This window comes from Galeopterus variegatus, unplaced genomic scaffold (assembly GCF_000696425.1).
Source record: "Galeopterus variegatus unplaced genomic scaffold, G_variegatus-3.0.2 Scaffold7, whole genome shotgun sequence".
NCBI classification, from domain to species: Eukaryota; Metazoa; Chordata; class Mammalia; order Dermoptera; family Cynocephalidae; genus Galeopterus; species Galeopterus variegatus.
The window spans coordinates 1,614,148-1,638,318 of NW_007726118.1; the positions used below are offsets into that span (position 1 = coordinate 1,614,148).

Consider the following 24,171-nt stretch of genomic DNA (forward strand, 5'->3'; position numbering starts at 1 on the left):
CATGGTGCTTATTATTTTGCTTTGAATTACAGTTATTTAAAATATCCATTTTTCTGCTCCACTAAAAGGACTAAGTCATATTCATACGTGTACTACCTTTGATTAAAGCTTAGTCCTTGGCATATTAATAATAAATTACTTGTTGGATATAAATTTTGCCCATCCTGTAAGAATATACACTCCTTGAAAGTAAAGAATATGTCACGTTTCTTTTTTCTCTATCCCTATCACCTTTTTCTTTATCCCTATCACCTAGTCCAGTGCCAGTCACAAAGCAGACATTCAAAGATATTCAACAAATATGGTATCAGTAAATCAGCTGTAGTTTAGTTTTTTTTTTCTTTTTTGTGACCGGTAAGGGGATCGTAACCCTTGGCTTGGTGTCGCCCACACCGCACTCAGCCAGTGAGTGCACCGGCCATCCCTATATAGGATCCAAACCCGCGGCGGGAGCGCCGCTGCACTCCCAGCACTGCACTCTCCCGAGTGAGCCACGGGGTCGGACCTGTAGTTTAGTTTTACTTATGTTCAATTCTATCTTCAAGTTGCTTTGATATTTGAATAAATAAACATATCCCTGATCAAACAGATGAATCAGAAGAGGGTGATTACTTCAAATACCCCTTGTTTCTCAGGGGTAGCATATGGAGAAGGCAGGGTGAGTAAAGCACACACAACACCCGCCCCCCTCCAGCAATGTGTTTCAGCAGTTAAAAACTGGCATATGAGTATAGTAGTCCCTCTTACCCACAGGGGATACATTCTAAGACCCCCAGTAAATGCCTGAAACCTCAGATAGTACTGAACCCTACACACAAGAGATCTTGACAAAGTTCATGGAAAATGAGTGTTATGAAGAAACTGTGCATGGACTTCAAATTTTTTTGCACCACAATAAACTCATAATAACTTGTTATAATATGTCTGAACAGGATCTAGTTTGAAGCACTACAAAAGATAAGACATAAGTTTGAAAACAGCCCCTATCAGAGTGTATTGCTAGAGCTAAGGGTTCATAGACCCGACAAACCCGTTGTACAGACTGGGTCACAAACACCTCACCTGCAGGTCCACGAGCTAGGTAATAGGAAAAGATCCTGGGAGCCATCGGTAAAAAATTAATAGGCTTTAGTCAGATGCAAGCTCAGGTAGCTAGCAGCAGCCACCCTAGTGGCCTCCTGGGGTGTGCTGAGGGCACTTTGGATTCAGGGCCGTTCATGCTTTATATTTAGGTCCAATAACCCAAGACATCTAGGCACACATACGCAATTACATTAGACAATAACCAAGAAACACCTGGTCACACGTGCATATTTACATCAAATGCTCAGCAAGAGTCCAAATCCCTCGAGGTACCCTGACCATTTATATTTACTTTACCTAAACAGAGCAACATGAATTCTGCTAAAATTAAAGAACAAACATCAAATTTACGATGAAGCTTGGGTAGAAGAGTGACGCAAACACTGATGTTTTATGAAAAGTTTATGGAGACTATTCCCCAAAGAAATCAGGAGTTTGCAAATCTATAACTCATTTTCAGAAGGAATGAGATAATGCTGAAGATGAAGCTTTCAGCAGCAGACCATCCACATCAATTTGGGAGGAAAAAATTCATCTCGTTCATGCCTTAACTGAAGAGGAGTGACAATTAACAGCAGAAACAGCCAATACCAGCTCAACTGGCTCAGCTTACACAATTCTGACTGAATAATTACAGTTAAACAAACTTTCTGCTCAATGGGTACCCCAACTGTTGTGCCCAGATCAGCTGCAGACAAAGCAAAGCTTATAATGGAAATTATAGACAAGTGGGATCAAGATCCTGAAGCATTTCTTGGGAGAATTATAACAGGAGACGAAACATGGCTTTACCAGGATGATCCTGAAGACAAAGCACAATCAAAGCCATGGAAGTGGTTCAGTCAAAGCAAGAGCAGACCAGTCAAGAACAAAGGTCATGGCAACAGTTTGGGGGGATGCTCAAGGCATTTAGCTTGTTGACTTTCTGGAGGGCCGAAAAATGACACCTGCTTATTATGAGAGTGTTTGCAGAAAGTCAGCCACATCTTTAGCAGAAAAACAGCCAGGAAAGCTTTACCAGCAAGTCCTTCTCTACCACATCAATACTACCACTCCTTCCTCTCATCAAACAAGGGCAATTCTGTAAGAGTTTCAATGGGAAATCACTAGGCATCCACCTTACGATTCAGACTTCATTTTGTTTCCCCACCTTAAAAAATCTTTAAAGGGCACCCATTTTCCTTCAGTTAATAATGTAAAAAAGACCGCATTGACATGTTAAATGCCCAGACCCCTCAATTCTTTAGGGATAGACTAAATAGCTGGTATCATTGCTTATAAAATTGTCTTGAACTTGATGGAGCTTATGTTGAGAAATAAAGTTCGTATTTTTTATTTTTATCTTTTAATTCCATTTTTTCAGAAACTTTTTGAAGCCCCCTCATATACTATGTTTTTTTTCTGTACATACATACCTACGATAAAAGTTTAACTTACAAATTAGACACAGTAAGAGATTAACAATAACTAATAATAAAATAGAATAATTATAACAATAAACCCACATCACTACTCTTGTGCTTTGGGGGCACTGTGAAGTAAATCAGGGTGACTTGAATACAAGCACTGCGTGAGATACTGCAACAGGAGATCTGATAACCGAGATGGCTACTAAGTGACTAATGGGTAGGTAGTAGATACAGTGTGGATATGCCAGACGAATGATTCACGTCCCAGTGGGACAGAATAGAAAGGCACAAGATTTCATCATGCCACTCAAAATGGTGCACAATTTAAAATTTATAAATGGTTTATTTTTGGAATTTTCTATTTAGTTTTTCAGACCATGGTAGACTGTGGGTAACTGAAACAACAGAAAGCAAAATCGCAGGAAAGAGAGGGACTAGTTATAGCAAATCTGGTTATAATACTTTCTTCCTCCTCCCATCAAGAGGCAGAGTCTATTCTCTCCCACCCCCTCAATCTGGGCTGCCTTGTGATTGCTTAGATCAAAAGTCTGTCAAAAGTTACATTGTGCAGTTTCCAAGCCTAGGCCTCAAGAGATGTTCAGCTTCTGCTTTTTATCTACCTGCTGCCACCATGTGAATAAATCTGAACTAGTCGCTGGAGGATGAGACCAGTTGTCCCAAATGAGGGTGCCCTAGACCAAGAAGGCCCCAGCCAGCCAAACCAGTAAAAGAATAACCCAGCTAAACCCAGTCTGAATGACCAATGCACATGAGCCAAATAAACAGTTGTTATCTTAAGCCACAAAGTTTTGGGTTGGTAATCTAATTGAGAACTGAAAAAACATTACCATTTAAAACTAAACACTTACATGATGTCACAATACTAATTTCTATTCCACAACAGTTTTGAACTACAGCCAATGAAAATCATACCTATATGGTTAATATATATATTTATATAATCTTAAAAGTAGAAAATTCACAGTATGATTAAAGCACAATTCTAAATAAAAAGCAATTGCTAACTTCTGGATTAACTGACTTTCAAAAAAACATATTATCTAAGAAATGAGGGGGCCGGCCCGGTACATCTCATTTCTATCACCTTATGCACTACAAGAATTTTTTTCGAAAACTATGTAATGTGTTTCTTGATTCTGAAATGGGATAGAGAAAGTCAGGTGTGACCTTTGTTCCTTATTACTTTAAGTACAAATTTCTGGGAGGCAAGAAAGAAGAGACGAAGGAAACTCTTAACTAAAACTCCCCATACAGTAGAAATATAAAAAACAGGGTCTAATTCCAATCCCACCCTCCACAACCTTAGTAGGTTGTGGAATTTAGTTTATGAATACTGAAATACGAAAATTATGAATGACTTTCTGTTTATACTCAGAAGTTCATGTATCCTTGGTAATAGGAAATCCAACTAAAATAAGAAAATGATACTAAGAAGACAAACTCTTTCTCCCTTTCATGTTTGTGGCTCATAGCCCTGTGGTCCCCCTTCCAGCCACCTGAGCATTCCTTGCTGGCTCCTCCTCTTCTTCCTCCCTTGGGTTTTCCTGGCATTCTTCCCTTTACACAAGTCACCTACTCCCAGAGCTCCAATTACTCGGAAGTAGATGAAGAACCTTTTTTCCCTCTCTTTAGCCATGGTCTTAGACCAAAGCTCTTTTCATTTCTAACCAATTGTTGAAGACTTATACCCACATCCAGCACCTTCAATTCAGTGTGCCTTACATTAAACTCATCCTCCCCACCTAAAGACCAGCTCTCTGCCACGAGACATCCTACTACCTTTTAATGGTATCACTATGTTCCCAGTTACCCAAACTAGAAACCTCAGAGCCATTTTCAATTCCTTATTCTCCTAGGGCTACTATTATTTTAAATGAGTTGATAAGCCCTACAGATTCTACTTCCACAACACTTCTTGCAGTCATTCTCTCCTTTCTAGCAGCCCACATTAGTACTTCAGGCTATATAAGTAAGTGAATGGACTACCACAACAAGACCTTTTCCCATACCATTTATCCCAAATATCACTAGCAGATTTAGCTCCTTAAAGTTCTAATCTAATCAGATGGCTAAGCTAATGAAAAACTTTTAACACTTCCCATTACCTATTAACTAAACTGTCCTATTTAAGGCCAACAAATAACTCCATAAATCAATACCAAATTACCCTTGTCATCTTTTCTCCTACATACTTATGGTTTGATCTAACAGGTTTACTTGCTGTTCCTCATGTCCTGTGCCTTTTTTTCCTATTTCTGTTCATGGAGTTCAGTATTTCCTTATTTGGTGACCATTTGTATAATATTTATACTGCTTTAAAATTTAACATCATATGACAGAACATTCTCTAAAGCATTTGATTTTGTACATAAAATAATATTCATGAAGCTCTTAATTACTTCCCAATTTCCCTATTGAACATCACAGAGAAATAGCTTTGTACATAAAGCATTTGTGTTTTGGACTATCATATTAGAATTGATTTCCAAAAGTACACTTAACAGATAAATATATTAGAGTCTTGGCACACATTCTGGTACCTTTGATATTCAGTTGATCATAATTATCTCAAATTATCATTGAATTATGAAGGCTTAAGCTTGATCCTCAGATACAGTTGGCGTGCTTTACTAACTACAGTGTTGGTATTAATAATCTATAATTCTTTTTTCCCCTTTATCATACTTTTTCAAATTTATGTATTATTATTTTTTAAATTGACAGATAAAAATCTAGGTATTTATCTTTGATCTATAACAGTTTTCTCTCAACTCTCTCCTTCAGGGCCTCCTCTTCTGCTCTTCCCACTATGACCTCCAGTCTCCAGCCCATGCAATTACCAGTTCAACAGACATCAGAGCGAAAACAAAGAATAGCTCACTGCTTCACAAAACTTGGTATTCTAAAAACATAAAAATACAATTTCTATATTTAGAGTTGGGGTCATGGGGGAAATGGCTTTTCAAGTCAAATGAATCAGTCAAGATGAGAAAGTTAATATATTTCAGTCAGTGTGTCTGCTGAGGTGCACCATCACCAAAAGCAGTAGAGACAGAATATTTTACTGATATAGTTAAAGGACAGTATAATGCGTGTTCAAATACTAGATTGTAAGTTGGATATTTCAGTATTGGGTTCCACTTTGTGCACTACTGAAACAAAATAAAGCTACCATAAAATTTGCCTCAAATTCCGCTTTCTGCCAAACAATATCACAAACTAATTTTCCTAATCTTAATCTTTGTTATTAGAGATGCCTCTCCAGATTAAAACTTCTTAAAAAGTCTCACAATATAGATGTGCACTTACTCTATCTTGGGGAAGACTCCCCGAAGTCAGTGATATCTGCATTAAGGCAGAAGGATGGGCTTGTCTTAACCAAGGGGAGAGAAAAAAGGAGTAGAATACTTCATGAAGAGATCAGCAAGTGTGAAAGTCTAGAGGTAAAAGAGAACGCAGTACTTTCTAGGAATTTTAAGTGTCTGAATCAAAGGGCTAGAGAGTAAAATGGTGACAAAGTGAAAGAGAAGCCTGGTCCCTGAAGGGCCTTTATTCCAGAAGGGCTGAAGGGAGCCACTGAAAGACCACTCACTACGTGACTCCTGCCAGATTCACATGGACAAGCATGACCAGACCTACACTGTAGAATAATCAATCCCGCTGGTAGAAACTGGCAGGAGTCAAGTCTGGAGGTGGGAGCACATAGGAGACTAAGTGTAAGATCAGAAACAGCAGCAGCAGCGGTGGGAGCAGAAAGAAATGGAGAGGGGATTAGTAGACATTTTTAGGAATGGGACTAGACAGTATATGTCATTAACTGGCTTATAATTCTTACCCATCTCTTTCTAGAAGTAATTTTTTGCTTTTGGTAAATGTATAATAAAACCACTGGACTCTAAAGCAAAAGGAAAATACACCTGAAAAGGCTACTACTATACTTTCTTGACTATATAATACTATACCAAATGTTAAGAAGCATAGTCAACTTAATACTGTGTGTGGCATGAGTAGAGGGATTAATGCTCCATATAACAGGAAAGATGGAGGTTGTCAAGGCTGATGACTGGAGGAAAAATTTAAAAGTTCTTGGGTCTAACTCGTAAGTTTGCTATCTTATGCAAATGAAATGAAGTCAAAGTTCCATAGGGAAAAAGGAAGGAAGTACTTCCATGAATAAGCACCCATGGTCAAACTGGGCAAGAAAGGTTGCCAGAAAGCCTGGGAACACCTCCAGCCAATTGGCAGCCACACTTTGTACTTAAAGACCATGGCTGCTGCCAGGTCTGCCAAGGTGACCTTGGTGAAAAAGGACACAAGGCCATGCCTTATCCTCTCATTCCCAAGACTAGTGTGTGCCAAAGTATTTGCCATGGAATATTTGTTTCATGGGGGGGGGGAAGAGGGGATGGGGTCCCCAAGAATTAAGTTATAAACGCCTTTTGTAGTCCTTTATTCATTCCAGGTCTGCCAAGGTGACCTTGGTGAAAAAGGACGCAAGGCCATGCCTTATCCTCTCATTCCCAAGACTAGTGTGTGCCAAAGTATTTGCCATGGAATATTTGTTTCATGGGGGGGGGAAGAGGGGATGGGGTCCCCAAGAATTAAGTTATAAACGCCTTTTGTAGTCCTTTATTCATTCCCCAAATGTATATTAAGTGCTGGTTCCATGCCAGGTACTGTTCTAAGCACTGGGAAGGCATGCCTGCTCTCAATGAACTCGATTCTAACCAAAAGCAAATTGCACAATAAAGACTAAGGAATCCCATCATGAAGCAAATTATTTTATCTGAAAATGAAAGCTTTATTATTTTATTTTTTAAAATAATCTGACTATATTTATTTTGGAAAACCCTACTCAAAACTTTTCATCATCCCCCACCCCATACTCTCATTTCTTCTTCAGATTCTGCATATCGAGTTCTAGGACTCTGCAATCTCAAGTGACCAGTTTCCTTTTTTTTCTTACTCCCAAGATGTCAATTACTTGCTTTTATTCCTGGTGCCTAGTACAGTGCTCCCCATACAATACATACCTGTTCGCTAAAAAAAAGATTATGAGGCTATGCACGTTGGGGGAGGGGGCAGGGAGTATACATGAAATTTCTGTACCTTCTGCTTAATTTTGCTGTGAACTTAGAACTGCTCTAAAAAATAAAGTCTATTATCATTAAAAAAAAAAAAAAAGGGATGAATCATGGGCTGTGTCTCAAGGACCTATGGGCTGGCTATGGAGCCATGTGGGTTATTTCTCAGTAAGGGCTTCCCTCCAGGGAACCATTTCTACTTCCTCATGCAGGGTCCCTGGGTGTGTTGTAGTCTGGCAAGTAGATTGACATAAAATGAAGGCACTAACAAAAATTACATATACGTATATACATCTTTACACACACACATACATAAAAATTTGAAATAAGTCATCAGGTGATTTCTTTAAAGGCTAATAAGCTCAAACAGCAGAGTGAATTTTTTTCTAGTTGAATCTAAAGTATATCTATAAAAGAATCCTAATATATTAAAGACCCATACAGCACTTGGTGATGGCTGCAGCTCCATTATATTTGCTTATAGAATATGTTTTCATCAGAGCACAGGGTGGTTCATTATGTGAATAAAGCTATTCCTGACACTTCAGTTCTGCCTCCCAATCAAGAAAAGGTTGCCAAAACCAATACTGTACTGAAAAATGATTTGTTACCTTATCAACAATTATTTGTTCACATGCTTGCCAATTGCAGAACATTCCTTAACTACTTTTAGTCTAGCAATATTTTATCCTACATTAAAATCTCTTAATAAAATGACTAATACACTCCGAGTTTGTTTCCTCAAGAATTCATGCTGATTAATAACTTTAAAAATGTAAATCCTTATACATTTTAAGTATATGTATAAATGAAAAATGATTAAAGTAAACACTTTTAACAAGCCAAAAAAGACAAGGCAACTAATATTTGGAGAGTGTGTTACAGTTTATAAAATACTTTCATATACAATATTTGATTTAATCCTCACAGAACTCCGTGGACTAGTTAGCATTGTTATTATTATATTCCCCATACTTTACAGAAATATAAAATTTCATTGATTTGACAAAACAAAACACAAACTATTACTTGATTGAGCCATAATCTGAACTAATACAGTATTTTCTGATTTCAAATGCCAGGATCTTTCCATGGCCTGCACAGTCTATCCTTAGCACTGTGAACATAAATAGGTGATTAAATAAATGAGTTGAAAAAGTTATCCAAAAAAAAGGATTTAATGACTAATATAAATTTTAACAAATATGTGGCAAATACAGTATACTTGAGCATAACAAATACACAAATGTGACAATTATTAATACTGTCAATAATGTGTATGAATAGACAACTTTGTTTCAGAGCTATAAAGAAATGTACCTTATTTCCACCAAAATACTGTAAAGTGAGCAGATGCTAACTAAGTGCCAAAAACCAGAATGCAAGCTCTGTGAGCAGGAACTTATCTACTCTGTTTACTGCTGTACTCCCAGCATATTCAATAAACACTTGTTGAATAAATGAATGCTAAGTATAACATGGAGTATAAAAATGAGGCTCTCAGATATACAAGGATAAAGTTAGTTTATATGCAAACCTAGGACACCAAGTACAATTTAATTCATTAGGTAATTACTGAGTAACTTACATGTGCTTGTAGCTATGCTAAGATATTTACTTAAGAATCTTCTCTTTTACAAAATAAGCTGCACGAGATCTGGAATTGGTGTCAGATTTGTATCCTCTAGAGTGCCTAGCTAAGTGACCTTTAGCAGATTACTTATTTTTAACCCTTGTTTGTTCTTTAGCACCACCTGGGAACTTAAAAAAAAAATGTCTACAGGCCTATCAGACACCAACTAAATCTGAATCTCTGGGGTGGGGAGTGAGCTCTGATTTTTCTTTTTTTAAGTAATGTGCACAGTTGATACTGATGCCCAGTGATGGGTGAGCAACTCTACTGTAGACCAGTGGTTCTCAAACTTTGTTGTACAGGAGAATCACCTAGAGGACTTGTTAAAATTCAGTCACACCCCCAGGGTTCAGGTTCAGTAGGTCTGGGATGGAACCTGAAAATCTGCGTGTGTGTGTGTGCGTGTGTGCGTGTGTGTGTGTGTGGCTGTCCGGTATGGGGATCCAAACCCATGATCTTGGTGCTACAAGGCTGTGCTCTAGCCAACTGAACTAACCAGCCAACTCTGAAAAATCTGCATTTTTAGTAAGTTTCCAGGTGATGCTGATGCTGCTGGTATGGGAGCCACTCTGAGAATTACTACCGCAAACCATCTACAGTGTTTCTGAAATGAATTAAAGTATAAGTGTAGGAGATACACAAATAGAGAAACATGAACATCACATGAAAAATTTAAATATAAAAAACAAATTAAAACTACAATGAGATACCACTCCATACTTACCAGAATGACTAAAATTAAAAACAAAACCAAAAATAACCCATGTGCTGGTGAGGGTCCACAAGTGGAACTCTCAATGACTGCACACTGAAAAACAGCTTGTCAGTTTCTTATAAGTTAAAAATCATATATTTACCATACAATCCCATGCCTGGATATTTACCCAAGAGAAATGAAAACTTACATCCACATAAAAACCTGTACTTATAGTAGCTTTATTCATAATGGCCACAAGCTGGAAACAACTGAAATGAAATGTCCTTCAACTGGTGAATGAATAAACTATGGTGCATCCATATGACAGAATACTACTCAGCAATAAAATGCAACAAACTGCTGATACCAGCAACACCATGGATCAATCTCAAATGCATTCTGGTAAGTGAAAGAAGTCACTCAAAAGGCTCCATACTGTATGGTTCCATCTATACAATATTCTGGAAAGTTAAAACTATATGGAGAAAAAACAAAACATTGGTTGCCAGGGGCTGGAAATGGGGGGAGGCATTGATTACAAAGGGGAAGAAGAGAATTTTGGAGGGTAACAGAACTGTGTAGACACTTCATCTTGCACAACTTCATCTGTAAAATAGGGCTAATAATATCTATAATATTAATCTACCATTAAATTGCTGTGAGGATTAAATGAGGTAATATGTGGGAAAGTGTTTTATAAAATAAAATATGCCTTATAAATGACAGATATTTATACATGCATTTTGCAAATATTTCTTCTCTTCTTTCAACATATTCAAAGGGACAACCTTCTCTACAAGAACCATTAATGCCTTCTGATATTCCAAGGGCAAAGTGACAAGGCCCTGCCAAATAAACCAACAAAAACATAAAGTTAATAGGGATGATGAGAGTTAACAGAAAATAACAAATGATGAACATTAAGCTGCTTCTCACTGCATGCAGACTGACTTACTGATAGGCAGAGGCTGAAAGGACACACTTAGGATAAGACTAGGGGCAGGGATAAAGCATCCACGTACCTTCTTTTATCTTTTGAAATCTTGGGGGGGGGAAATGTGCTTTTTGTTTTGTTTTATACTTATTTCTTTTCTAAGAAAATATCCTCCCAAGCACACTTGTCATTCCTAGCTAGTAGCTCTTTCTGAGTGAATTGAGGGATTATGTTTTTCTGATTATAAAACTATACAGACTCATAATAGAAACTAAAGTATAAATATACACATATTTGCAAAAATATTAGGGTAGAGGTAAGGTCAGGATAGAAGCATAATGCTACTTACCTAGCAGTGTTTATTCTACAAATAAGTTTTTTTTAAGTACCCTTTTCATATGTGTATTAGTCGTTTGTTAATCTTCCTTTTGTGAAACGTCTGTTAAAGTCTTTACTAATTTTTAAATTAGTGTTTATCTTTTTATTATTAGTTACAGTTCTTTATATAGTCTGTATATCTTTTGTCAGATAAATGTTTTATAAATATTGTGTCCCATATTTCTAAATATGTCCCAGTAAAATCTTTATCTTGCTCATTCATTTTCTTAACAGTTTGTCTTTTGTTGAGTTAAAGGTTTTAGTCCTGATGAAATTTACTCACTTGAAAGTATATTTAACCTAGCAGCAATCATACTGAATATTCAATTTTTTATCCTGTTTTTTAAAACTCCTAATAGCATAAGCATTTATTTACTGAGGTTATAAAACTCTCCTCACATCATTTTTAATGGCTGTAAAACATTCCACTGTACTGATGTAGCATATTTTACTTAACTAGCCTTTTACTATTAGACATGTTATACTATGATTAATATATTAACTATAAATATTATAAGGGATGTCTTTTTGAATAAATTTTGCTCCATTATTTCAGAACATCTCCTTAAGGGAGATTCCCAGATATGGAATTCCAAAGAAAATATACTAGAATGGTAGATAAGGAGGAGGCCGTGTATGTTTGCAACAGAGTGCTTCATCATCATATATCATCATCAAGAAGGAAGCCTTAGAAATGAAGCTTTTCTCCTCATATGTGAGGACATGAGATCCAGAGATGGAAACTCAGCTGCCAGAGGCGACACAGTCCCTTCATTACTCAGGTCTTTTGACTGCCATTTTCATGCCCTTTTTGTTATACCATGTAAATGATCCCAGAAACTTAAATTGAAATTAAATGTAGCAAGTTATTATTATTATTTAAATGTGTAAAATTATACCACTTTGCTTGATTTCAAATGTTGTTCACTAGCAATGCATTCCCTATCAGTGGCTCTGAATTTCTATATGCATGAGCTACATTTTCCCTATATAATTGTTGCCATACTGATTATATTCAATTATAGCTGGTTTACACTTTTCAAGAGCCAAATAATAATATTAACTTCATACATTTCATGTGACTTTAAAATTTCAGAATGGTTCATGATTAAACCATGTCCACTTGCTATACACAAACATATTAACACACCACACACTAAGTTGCCAAAATTCTATTTAAAGTCTTTTTCCAGGCCGGCCCGGTGGCGCACTGCTACAGTGCACGGCTTGGGAGCGCAGCGGCGCTCCCGCTGAGGGTTCGGATCCCACATACAGACCGGCCGCTCACTGGCTGAGCAAGGTACGGGCGCGACATTGAGGGTTGCGATCCGTTGCCGGTCACGAAAAAAGACAAAAAGGAAAAAAAAAAATTAAAGTCTTTTTCCAGAATGACATCAAACATATATGTCTTTTAAAAATGAAGTAGAAAAACCTAGAAATGTTTAATAACTTTGCCTGATACTCCTATTATACTATACCTAACAATTACAAAACTTTAATCATTCCAACTTCACGAATTATAACTTGACAAGATAATTATTTTCCTAAGTATAATGTATGTCATCTCTGGGGCACTTATGATTTGGTCTCCCTAGTCTAGATTCAGGCTGCTTTCTGAGCATGGATGGCATCACAGTCTCTCAAAATAACTCACAATGAGAGGAACACCCATAGTTCACAGTTTGTGTTTAAACTTGCTGCTGACTCATTTTTCCCTTGATAACTGAACCTTTCTTTGCTAACTGTAATTATAGCATCTCTCATTCTAAAACTTACCCTTTCCTCGTGAATGTATTTGCTATCCTGGTGGCCTCCTGACTGCGAGACACTGAGTAAATATGTCACCTCCAAGATTCTTATTAATATGGTGTTCAGTCTGCTAAAAACAGAACCTGCATTTTTCATGCATTCCTGTTTTGCATGTGGGTATTGTAAAGATTGAGCAAGACGATGTATGTGCAAGAGATTACTGTTATGCTTGAAATAAATTTCATGGAGTTTGTTCTAAACTCGTGATTCAATAAATATTTTACTCCTTTCTGTCATAACATAGCAACTACTCACATTAGAAATGTCACTCTTAGGTACTATATACTGATTATATTGCCACACCATGGGATCTGGAAAAGGAGGACTGCTAACGTAATGCCTGATATCAGTTCTCTCAGCTAGATGAAGCAGATTCCCACAAGAATCAACAGAGTACAGCAATGCAGTTCTGTGATCTGGGAGACCTAAAAAGACCAAGTGAATGAAATGCTTAAATTGAGAGAAAGAAAAACACTAGAAGTGTTTTCAAGAGTTGGTGTGATATGGGGGAAAGATAACGAGCTTTGGTGCTACCCAAACCTAAGTTTGAATTTCAGCCCTTAGGATTTTAGGCAAGTTATACTACTTCTCTTTGCCTATTTTCTAATCTAAAAAATGGATATAGCCAGCATGTAAAATGGTGGGAGGTAAATAATAATGTACATAAACACCACACCCCGTGCATAGGTAGGCACTCAAACAATGCCCATTGTTATTCATTAATTCAATAAGCACTCATTAAGTTCCGTATGTACTAGACATTATGCAGAGCCAGGCTATGGCTTTTAACTATTTTCCTATACCATTAGGGCAAACCTAAGATGAATGCAGGGGTGTCTTTATTGCTCAACATAAAGGACATGCAGAAAAGTTAATTTCTTGCTACAAAATAGCTCCCTGATATCTTAATAACCTGATTAAAACTCCACCAATACAGAATCGATTCTTTAATTTGAATTAATTTTTTTCTTCTTTCTTTTTTCTTCACTTAATTATTTATTTGGTACCTCAAATCTGCTTTAAAATGTAAACATTCCTGGGAAGTAACAACTTTATGAAACAGAAGAGGGAGGGTAGCTACACCTCTCTCCAATGTTCTCTCTTCATCCTGGCATCTCTTCTCCTGGTTTCACTGCTTACCAGCTTTGTAACCTTGAGCATGTCGCTTTACCTCTCTGAGGTTGCATCATTAAAATGGAAATGATACCATTCTCAGCTACATTAATGTAAGTCAATATTTATAGAAAAGAGAAACTGTATGGGGTAGAAGAAACAAGGAAGGCAGAGGGGAGGAAAGAGACACACGGAAGGGAGTCAGACAGATTCTGACTCAGAGAGGAGGAAGGGGGAGAGAGGCAAATACACAAAGAATAGAAAATTTGCATAGAGGAGAAATTTCACTCAATGAGCATAAGTCTTCAGGCCAGGGATACAATCCAGCCTGAAAAAGGTCAATCTTGGTCGTGAAATTTAGAACTTTCAGCATCTGCCAGCAATTAAGTGTCACCCAGCAACCGAATGAAGGTGGCTTCAACACATCACCAAGGAAAACACGGAGACCAACTAAGGGCCACAGAGACGACAAAACCATCTATAGAAGAGGCAGCAAACTTAAGCTTTTATAATTCACTTACATGTTCCAAGCAGTCACAAAGTGAGCCATACTTTATGGTATTAATAACGGTATATTACTATATATGCTACGTATTTGCACCAATATATCACTGTAAAGGGTTATATACACAAAATCATGTGTACTTGGCCGGCCCGGTAGTGCACTGCTACAGTGCGCCGCTTGGGAGCGTGGCGGTGCTCCCGCCGAGGGTTTGGATCCCATGGATCCCACGTACAGACCGGTTCCCGCTCACTGGCTGAGCGAGGTGCGGCCGCAGTGCCGAGGGTTGTGATCCCGTTGCCGGTCCCGGTCCAGTACAGGTGCGACACTGAGGGTTGCGATCCGTTGCCGGACACGAAAAAAGACAAAAAAAAAAATTATGTGTACTAACTTTTGAGCAGTTTAAGGAAGACAACATAAAGTTTTAACCTTTTCTGCTGGTTTTAGGTCCCAACTCTACAAATGCTCATTTTTTCGCTCTACTTTTTCTCTTCTTTACTGACGATATATTACTGAAGGGAAAGGACTTTTAACATCAGATTGCCTTAATTAGGTTCTGACCCTCTTTTCCTAGGCAGCTTCTCTACTCTGTTAAATAATTCTGTTCTATAAATATTAACAGAGTTCCTAATATATGAGGAACAAAGGAATATAGAAATAAATTAGAAATTATTCTTGCCTTAGAGGATCTTGTGCTTTAGTTCACTGCAGGCCACATCATTTGGATAAAAAGTTATAGCTTATGACAAATTAAGAGATCTGTAGTTCACTGAAGAGTATCAGGATGAAGTCAGCCTGGTCAACACTCTGCCCACTTTAAATGTACTCAACATATTTTTAGGCAAAGCTAAACGTTTTCCATCTTGGCACTAACTTTGTTTCTTCCTCATCTCTCTTTCCAAGTTTCAAAACTCATATACTCCTTCCCAGTGGCTAGTCTTCTTTATAACCATACTGTTCACCTGCATCTGGGGAGGGGCTTCCATACCTGGCCCCTTGTCACAAAACCCCCATCTGATTTTTCAATAGAACCCAACAGGCCTCTACTATATATATATATAGTAAAGAATACCCTTCTCTGAAGAAATCATAACCTACTGTCAGCTAGCCAAATTAACAGTAAAGTAAGTGGCTGAGACCCTTTGTTAAAGTTCCTCATAAGGCACTAAAACATGGTATCATGAGAGAGTAAAGCCAAAGGTCCCTAACTGATAATTTTGTTTGCATAGTGTTTTAAAAATCTAGTCACTGAAAAATAACCAGCTTGATTTCTGGGTTTTCCAAAAGACCCTGAAGATCTGATAACAGTGGGTCCATACCTGCTCACAGCAATGACAGGCTGGCAGGGGTGACTAGTGTCTCCTGTATAGAAGGCAGAAGCTCTCAGACGTATGACCATTCTCCCGAAGATTCTCATGACAATCAAGGACCTGTGCTGTAGTAATACTATTTGCCTAGATCTCCAGGAATACAGCAGTAAGCAAAACACAAAAACCCCTACCTTCATGCAACTATACTGGTTTTGAATAGATGCTGAAGGGAAAGCTACCAACTAGGAATAGTAAAGTGAAGGTATTCTAATGTTCCTGCAAAGGAACTCCTACTTAATGGCATTCTTGAGTGAATCTTTTTGTAAAGGGAATGGCCACACCCTATTTTATCAATTTTGAGTTCTAGACTGGGTGTGCTTAAAGTGAATCCACATAATTACTAGATTACATTGTAAATTCCTGTGTCTCTACATATGTTTGATACAAATATCACTGTCACTCAAAATGATTTCTACATTTCACTCATGGATTCAATTATCTCCTTCTTATATTCTGCATAAATAATGACTTAAATATATTATCTAAATTTGTGGTGAATATCTTCAGATTAGCAAATTTTCATTAAAAAAAGACATGTTCTCCTTTACTCAACATTTACATGTACCAACAAAATTACATTTCATATTATTTTAATAATAAAAATCTCAGATTCACAGTCAATTCTATTTTTGACCAAAAAGCAAAGCCTTTATATTTTGAAAGTTTCTAAGTATCACTTATTTCCCATTGCAATTTCTGCCTTTGCTGATCTACACTAAAACCTATGATGCCTGTTAATCATACAATAGGTAACTGAATAAAGAATGCCAGAAAGATTGCTTGATGACTTGAGAAAGTGTCTATATAGAGGTGTTCGCACATTCTAATTAAGTTCTCCTGATGTTAAAATTGCAATAAACCATGAGTTGTAATAGTGGAGACAGTTTACAGAAAGGAGGAGAGAAAATTATCATATTATTTAGATAAGTTAAAATTTTTTCATCCAAGAAAGTCTAGTTATGTCTGCTTTAAATCAAGTCATATTGTTTATTTTACAGCTTAGGTTAGTAAGAATATGAATACTATTTAGGGGAAGCAGAATTATTTTCTATGAAATTGTTTTCTAACTCAGTTATTACCACCATCACTATCCTAGTCATCTTGTTTAGAAGTGTAAAAGTTATCTTCAATCAATCTTTATTTTGTATGACTCCAAAAATCAGAAGTAAGAAAAATGAGTGGTATCTGCAGTGAGACCAACCAGGCTCCTTGTAAGTGACTCAAACCCATGTCTTCTGGCTGCTCAGCCACATTCTTTCCACTCGGCTATACTAGCTCTTACTCAATAATAACTTAAATGTAAAGTAAGCTTTCAGAGTTTATAAAGAGTCAGTATCTCATTTAATCTTGGTAATAATTCTAAGTAGTAAGTTGGAGCAGACATAAGTATCTCTAATACACAGGACACTAGGTGTCCATTGAATAAAATGATTTATTCAAAGAAGTTGGATCTAATGTCTCGTAATATCTATAAGATACAACTATTAAAAAATTTTGTGCAACTAAAATATATTACCTTTAGAGTAATAATATCTTTAAATGAATATAGTGTACCCCTCAGGTTTGTATTCTAGGGATGGTAAACACTAGACATCTGTACTGGCCATCTCCTTTCTCATTGTAATCCTTCAGCACACTCTTTCCTGCTGGGCCTGAAGCTGGTCTCAGAATCTTCCTGAACATACTGCTCCAGACAGCCCCTATTAATTTGACTGGCAACATTAGCTTGGCAGATAAAATCTGCATTTCTACTTTGATTATCTTCACTTAGGTCATATATTGTTTGTGATGCTTTTCTTTGCTTTTGATTTGATATGTTATTAATGGTTCTCAATTTATTTCATGTTTGTACACATTGTCGTCTCCAAGTACAGAGCTCCTGCCTTTTATTTATTTCAGAGCCTCAACTGCGGTGATTCATACACAATAGCTCTCAAGTGCTCTGAACATACCTGGGACAAATAGACAGTATTTAGGGAAAAAAAATCTAAAGTTTAAAAAAAAACAATAAAAACTGTTCTTGTTTCTGAATATGGTTTGGTCAGGGGTCAGTAAACTTCTTTACTGACCAGAGCCAGAGAGTAAATATTATAAGCTTTGAGAGCCAGATGGTCTGTGACATAACTATCAGCTATGCCACAATCATGTGAAAGCACCATAGACAGTACATAAATGAGCGTGTCTGTGTTCCAATCAAACTATTTATGGACACTGAAATAGAATTTTCATAATTCAAAAAATATTATTCCTCTTTCAATTTTTTTCCCCAACAATTTAAAAATAAAAAAACCATCCTTAGCTTGTGGGCCATAGAAAAACAGGAGGAAGCTGGATTTGGCCCACAGGCCATAGTTTACTGACTCTAGCCTACATCTGGGGTTCAGAAAATGAGAGCTTCTGATGGTCTGCAAGATCTTTTCAGCAAGTCCAATTACCAGTGTGTGAAACCAGATTTTCTTTGTATACTTCCATCAAAACAACTTATCACAACAAATATGAGGATCTAGCTATCTTCTATTAAGCCAGAAATTGAAGAGATTCGCAGAAATGTAAAACAATGCCACTCTTCTCAATAATTTTTCTTTATGTTTGGAAAATATATAGTTATATTTCACGTCAAATGCTGTTTATATTAACACGTAATGGGCTTATAATTTTTTTATTTTTTTAATGAAACATATATTTGTAGGGCACAGATTTTAATATCAATACATTTGTACAAAATGTGATGATCAAATCAGAATAATTAGTATACTCGTGTTCACAAAACATAATCAATCTTTGTGACCTTTAACTAATTTCTCACTTATCCCCCTCCCTCTCCCTGGGCTTATTATTGTTTAAAGATTAATATTTTTGAATTTCTCAGCTTTGATTTCTAATATGATAAATGCCTACAGAAAAAACTCACGTAAACAAAAACTCTCTGGGGGCTCTTGTTAAATTTTAAGAATGTAAAGGGAGCAAGAGACCAAAAAGTCTGAGAACCGGGTGCAGAGCTACAGATGACTTATCACTGCCAGCAGAGTGCACGTAGACCTGCCCACCACATGAAGCCACCTGACAGAATATTTTAGGGGAAATAAAAGGGAAAGTCGTTTTAATTCCAGTGTTATAACATACAGCAAAAACTTACATGAGGAAGCATTGCTTTCAATATAAATTTACTTTGTCATAAGATTTAACTGTCTATCCAACCAATGTGTACTGCTGGCCTGGTGAAACCTCTCCCTCCCTCCCTCCCTCACTCCCTCCCTCCCTCCCTTCCTATTTATATTCCAGCTCCTTATATTCCATGTTATCGAATTATTTCTCAATACTATTCCTTCCTTCCTCCCTCCCTCCCTCCCAAACCAACTGGAGTTGAGTTGGGCAGAGGCAAAAGAAGAAAACTTAGCCCTGGATTTGTTTTTTCTTCTTCCTTTTTTTTGTATAAAATGCTAATTATGAGGATCATTTATCATTTTGTTGAATTTTATGCTCTTAACTAGAAAGTGTTTCCCCATGAGTATATGATTTTGAAAGTTTTTATCATTTCTCTTATGGAATAATAATTTTGTGAACAATAACAGAGGAAGAAATTTATATTTGGGGGCATTTGTCTCTCAGTCTCTATTATAAAATACCTTAAAAATCAGGAATTATGATTTAATGCTAAATCTGCCATAATTTGAGTATTGGCTCCAAGTAGTAAAATAAAATACATTTGGCTATTTTGACCAACGCCAAAACTGAAATTCACTAGCATCTTTAAGATCAGAAAAAAATTATTATCTGTTTTGGGGATTATTACTCATTAGGGGGAATAGTGCAAATTACATTAGAAAGATTTTAGTTATTGTGATCTTCAATGAGGAACACAAATTAGACTTAAAATATGGGGAAAGTGCTTACTGTTTAAATCTACAGTAAAAGCCAAAGTCTCATCATGATTGCAAAACATTCCAAATTGTGAAACTTAAGTTATTTGAAAAATAGACAAAAGTAAAACAGCTTCCTCACTGATTTTTTTGAGATCTCAGCATCAATTTAAAGAAAATGCTTTATATTTAAAAGAAAGCCTATTTCAACATATGAATCCCTACACTGAGTACATATAAAGATGTGAAGCAAATTTATCTCTCATATCATACAATAGTCCTGCTCCATGTGATGTAAGTGAAGGTGATAAGAAACTAAAGTTAAAAAAAGAAAAAGTTATTTGCTCCACAATTCAATTCTTAGAGAAATAAAAGAGCCTCAATCCTAAAAGAAGGAAACAATGTAGAACTAAACAGATGCTAATGTAAAAAAATCAACTTACATAAAATTATGTGGATCACATGGAAAAATGGGAAAGACCATATGTACTTTACTGTGCAGAAAAGATATATTTGAGAAGAAAAAAGTCTTCTGAGAAAATATTGCTAATATTACTCCAAAGCAGCAAAACTAGAATCAAAGTATAGTTATTTTAAATCTTGGCACAGCAGTGTAAGATTTGAAAAATACCATTGTTATTTTAATAAAATAATTTTCAGTTTTATTTTGTTTTCCCAATTCCCCTCCCCAGCAGCGGGACAATACATGTAACTTTCTATAGCTGCTGGGGAATTTTCTTAACACTTTGTGGAAACTGTTGGCTTTCAGAAATGGATAGGCTGATATGAACCGAAAGTTAGACAAAATACAGAATTGCAACAACAATAAAAAGCAACTTAGGAGGATCAAGCCAAGCAGATAAGCAAACTTTAAAAAGTTTTTGGGGACTGTTCATCAAGTCAGTTCCCTAATTTCAAAAAGCCAAACCAAAGCAAAGCACGTTGACTTACATTGTTTCTTTAGTTCTTTAAGCTGTTGTTTAAACTGCACAAATTTTTCATTATTTTGAAAGTCTGCGTCAGAATTCTTACTCTGTAAAGTCAAAAATTTCTTCTCCACTAATAATTTTAAGTCTGGTATTTTTTCTGGACGTTCTTCTTTTACCTAAGAAAGACAATAGAATTATCTTAGTTAAATGTTAACATTAACAGTGTACACAAAGTTTTTTTAACATTGTGTTTATCTCATATAATTCAAATAAAAAGATAATGAGGTAGAAAACAGAATCTCCTGAACAAGGAACCGGAGAGGTTGGGATTTGTTCCAGAACAGACTACTGGGAAATAGTGGAGGGAATCATTCATCTCATCTACTCATCCTACCTTCTCTTTCTTAAGAGCCCTTCGATGCTCCTGATAATGTAATGTATACTGATAACTCCCAGGGGAAATCACACAACGTGTCAGCTCCACCGGAACCTGAGCACCACCTCTTCCTCCTTTCCCCAGGTCCGTTCAGTCCCCTCTCCCACTCGCCACAGTGGCTATTTCATTCTTCCTTCTCAGCTCTCCTCTTCTCTGGCCTTCTGCGCCAGCAGGTAAGAGTAACTCCTATCCTACAAAGAAGTTGAGGCTTTAACCTTCCATAATTTCCTACCACAACAAGGAATAAGTGTCCTTCTTTGTTCTGTTCAAGGCTAAACTCTCAAACTATGTTCTCCCCTGACCCCCATGTTATCGAATTATTTCTCAATACTATAAAATTTTCAAATATGGAGAAAAGTAGAAGGAATTATACTGTGAACACTCATTCACTACTTCCTAGATGCCACAATTAACATTTTGCTGTGTTTGCACTATCACATATCTATCCATCTGTCTATCCCTCTATCCATCCTCAACCTTGTTCTTAAGTTTGATTGTAATTACATCTTCTTCAGAACAACCTTTCCTTCCCTATAGCCTCCTTCTCCAAAAACATTTATACTGGCTCTTCGATCTCATATTTAAAAGCAAACAATCTCTTATAATCTCTGTTCCCTCCCCCCAGTTATTTTCTATTTATATTCCAGCTAGTTAGGAAAAAAGGAGTCACTGTCTCTACATCCTCAGGCTTTGGCCACTACAGTCAAGCTGCTGCCCTCCGCTGACCCCCTTCACTGCAAATACTCTTCTTCAGGCCCTCCTTCATAATTGATCCCTTTCATCTCTGGCCCTTTTCTGATACTAAGTAGCCACCAAGCAAAACTCACCAAACTCTCCACTGTGCCCTGATATGCCTTAGAGAGATTCTGTAATATTCAATTGCTCTTATTTTTATATGTATTTTTTCCCTAATAAAAAGTAAACTCTTTGAAAGATGTCTGATTTATCACTGTATTTACTGCTAGTGTCTGGCACATGCTAGGTAATACCTGACATATGTGTTGCAAACAAATTAATCTTATTAGCACCAAAAATATGTACCTACTAAAAGCCAAAATTTATCAACTACTATTATTATTAGTAGAGTACACAGTACAATTTCTGGGCTGGAAGACAACTTAGAGATCATCTAATCTTGATCTACTCTTCCCCAGTTTCACAAAGAAATAAAATGATATAGAAAGAAGTTAAGTGACTTATCTTATATCATCCAATAAAAGTTAGAGGCAATGGTAAGCCTACAAGATAGATACAGAAAATTCTTGGCTTTTGGTTCTAGTCATTGGGATATATTTCTAACCTCTCTAAATCTGAGTATCAATGCATATAAAGTCAAAGATTATCTGTAACTTATGGCTCTGATTACCTTCTGTCATGGAGAAAAAATTATATAATCTTCTTTGCTTAATTGCTATGCCTTTTGATTAGCTAAATCAAAAATAAGAATTAAGCATAAAACCAAAATGCCTAAAATTTATATTTATAGTACAGAGTGTAGAAACTGTTTTCCCCTGTACTGATGATACTCAGTGCAGAATTCACCATCAAAGATAGTAGTGAAAAACACAGAGAGGCTTTAGTGATAAGTGTTATATGAAATTAAAAATTTTAAATGGGGGGCCAGCCCGTGGCTCTCTTGGGAGAGTGTGGTGCTGATAACACCAAGGCCACAGGTTCAGATCCCATACAGTAATAGCCAGTTCGCTCACTTGGAAGAGCATGGTGCTGACAACACCAAGTCAAGGGTTAAGATCCCCTTACCAGTCATCTCTTAAAAAAAAAAAAAAAGAATTTTTAAAATGAATCCTTGTAAGGCTAAAGAGCCAATAAAGCTCAGTATGGAAAAGAAAAAGTAGAAAAGCAATTTAATAATGCCTTATACCTCAAGAATAAGAGCTATTATACATGGTGACTAGCTATCCTCTACCTCTACACAATAGAACAAGATGAGACAAGTTCAAAATTGTAGTACAAAAAGTTCAGAGTAGACCTAGAAAATAAATGGCTGGTTCCTCTGAAAATGATTATAGGTTCTCTTTCTGAATTTATAAAATAAAATGGAGGCTGGCCAGTTAGCTCAGTTGTTCAGAGCATGCTGTTATAACATCAAGGTCAAGGGTTCAGATCCCCTTACTGGACAGGTGCCGAAAAACAAACAGCAAAAAAATAAAATGGACTCACATCCACCTAAAATTTTAATGGTAACTTTACAGGAAGTCATTCAGATGAGCCTTCTTAAGGTCTTTGATCAGTCTGAAATTACTATGTAATCTGGGATGATCAGAAAAGCTCTGATCTGAACAGATGATAAGTAAAATTCAAATGTTCTTTTCAACAAAGAACACACTCAACATACTTAATTTCCCTAGTTCAACTACAACCGCTGCTGGGGAGTTGGATAGAAGACTGGGTAGGAAGTAGGAGGGTGAGGCAGAAGGGGATAGGTATTTTGAGGTAGACAACATAGCAACCTGAAATATGACTAGGAAAACCTGAATAACCAAATTTAGTGAGTTGATGGGTTCCCTCCCCCACAATCAGAATCCCCAGAAAACTGTTGTAAAACACATAAATTCACTGCAGCAATATCTTCTCTGAAAGCTTGATGGTATAGTTGGCATAATTATCCATTGCAAAGAGAACTTAAAGTACTCTAGTTATCAAAAGGAAAGCATGGAAAATACTACACTCTTTATCTGTTTAAATCAATGTAATAAATGGGGATTAACTACTTTTAATACTTTCTTGCTTTGTTTCTATTTTTTAAGAAAAATAGACAAAGGAGGAGGGAAAAGAAATTCTTTTGAGTACCTGATCATGTATTTTACCTAATATGAAAAAGATTCTTTTCCTAGGACAAATTTCAAATGCCTCAGAGAAATTTGAGATAGGAGAAGATCTATTACATCCTAA

At 36.5% G+C, this 24,171-nt stretch overlaps 1 protein-coding gene across 3 annotated transcripts in view; it reads right to left on the bottom strand.

The window, feature by feature from the left end:
• The window catches only part of NSMCE2 (non-SMC element 2, MMS21 homolog (S. cerevisiae)), a 252,157-nt gene that overhangs the window by 147,577 nt on the left and 80,409 nt on the right, over positions 1-24,171 (bottom strand). For all 3 annotated transcript variants that reach the window (XR_551103.1, XM_008581195.1, XM_008581096.1), the window contains one exon: positions 20,845-20,998. Coding sequence is in view for 2 of the 3 variants with exons in the window: in XM_008581195.1 (XP_008579417.1) it covers positions 20,845-20,998 (154 nt within the window). In the remaining variant the exon portion in view is untranslated. The remainder of the gene's footprint in view (positions 1-20,844; positions 20,999-24,171) is intronic.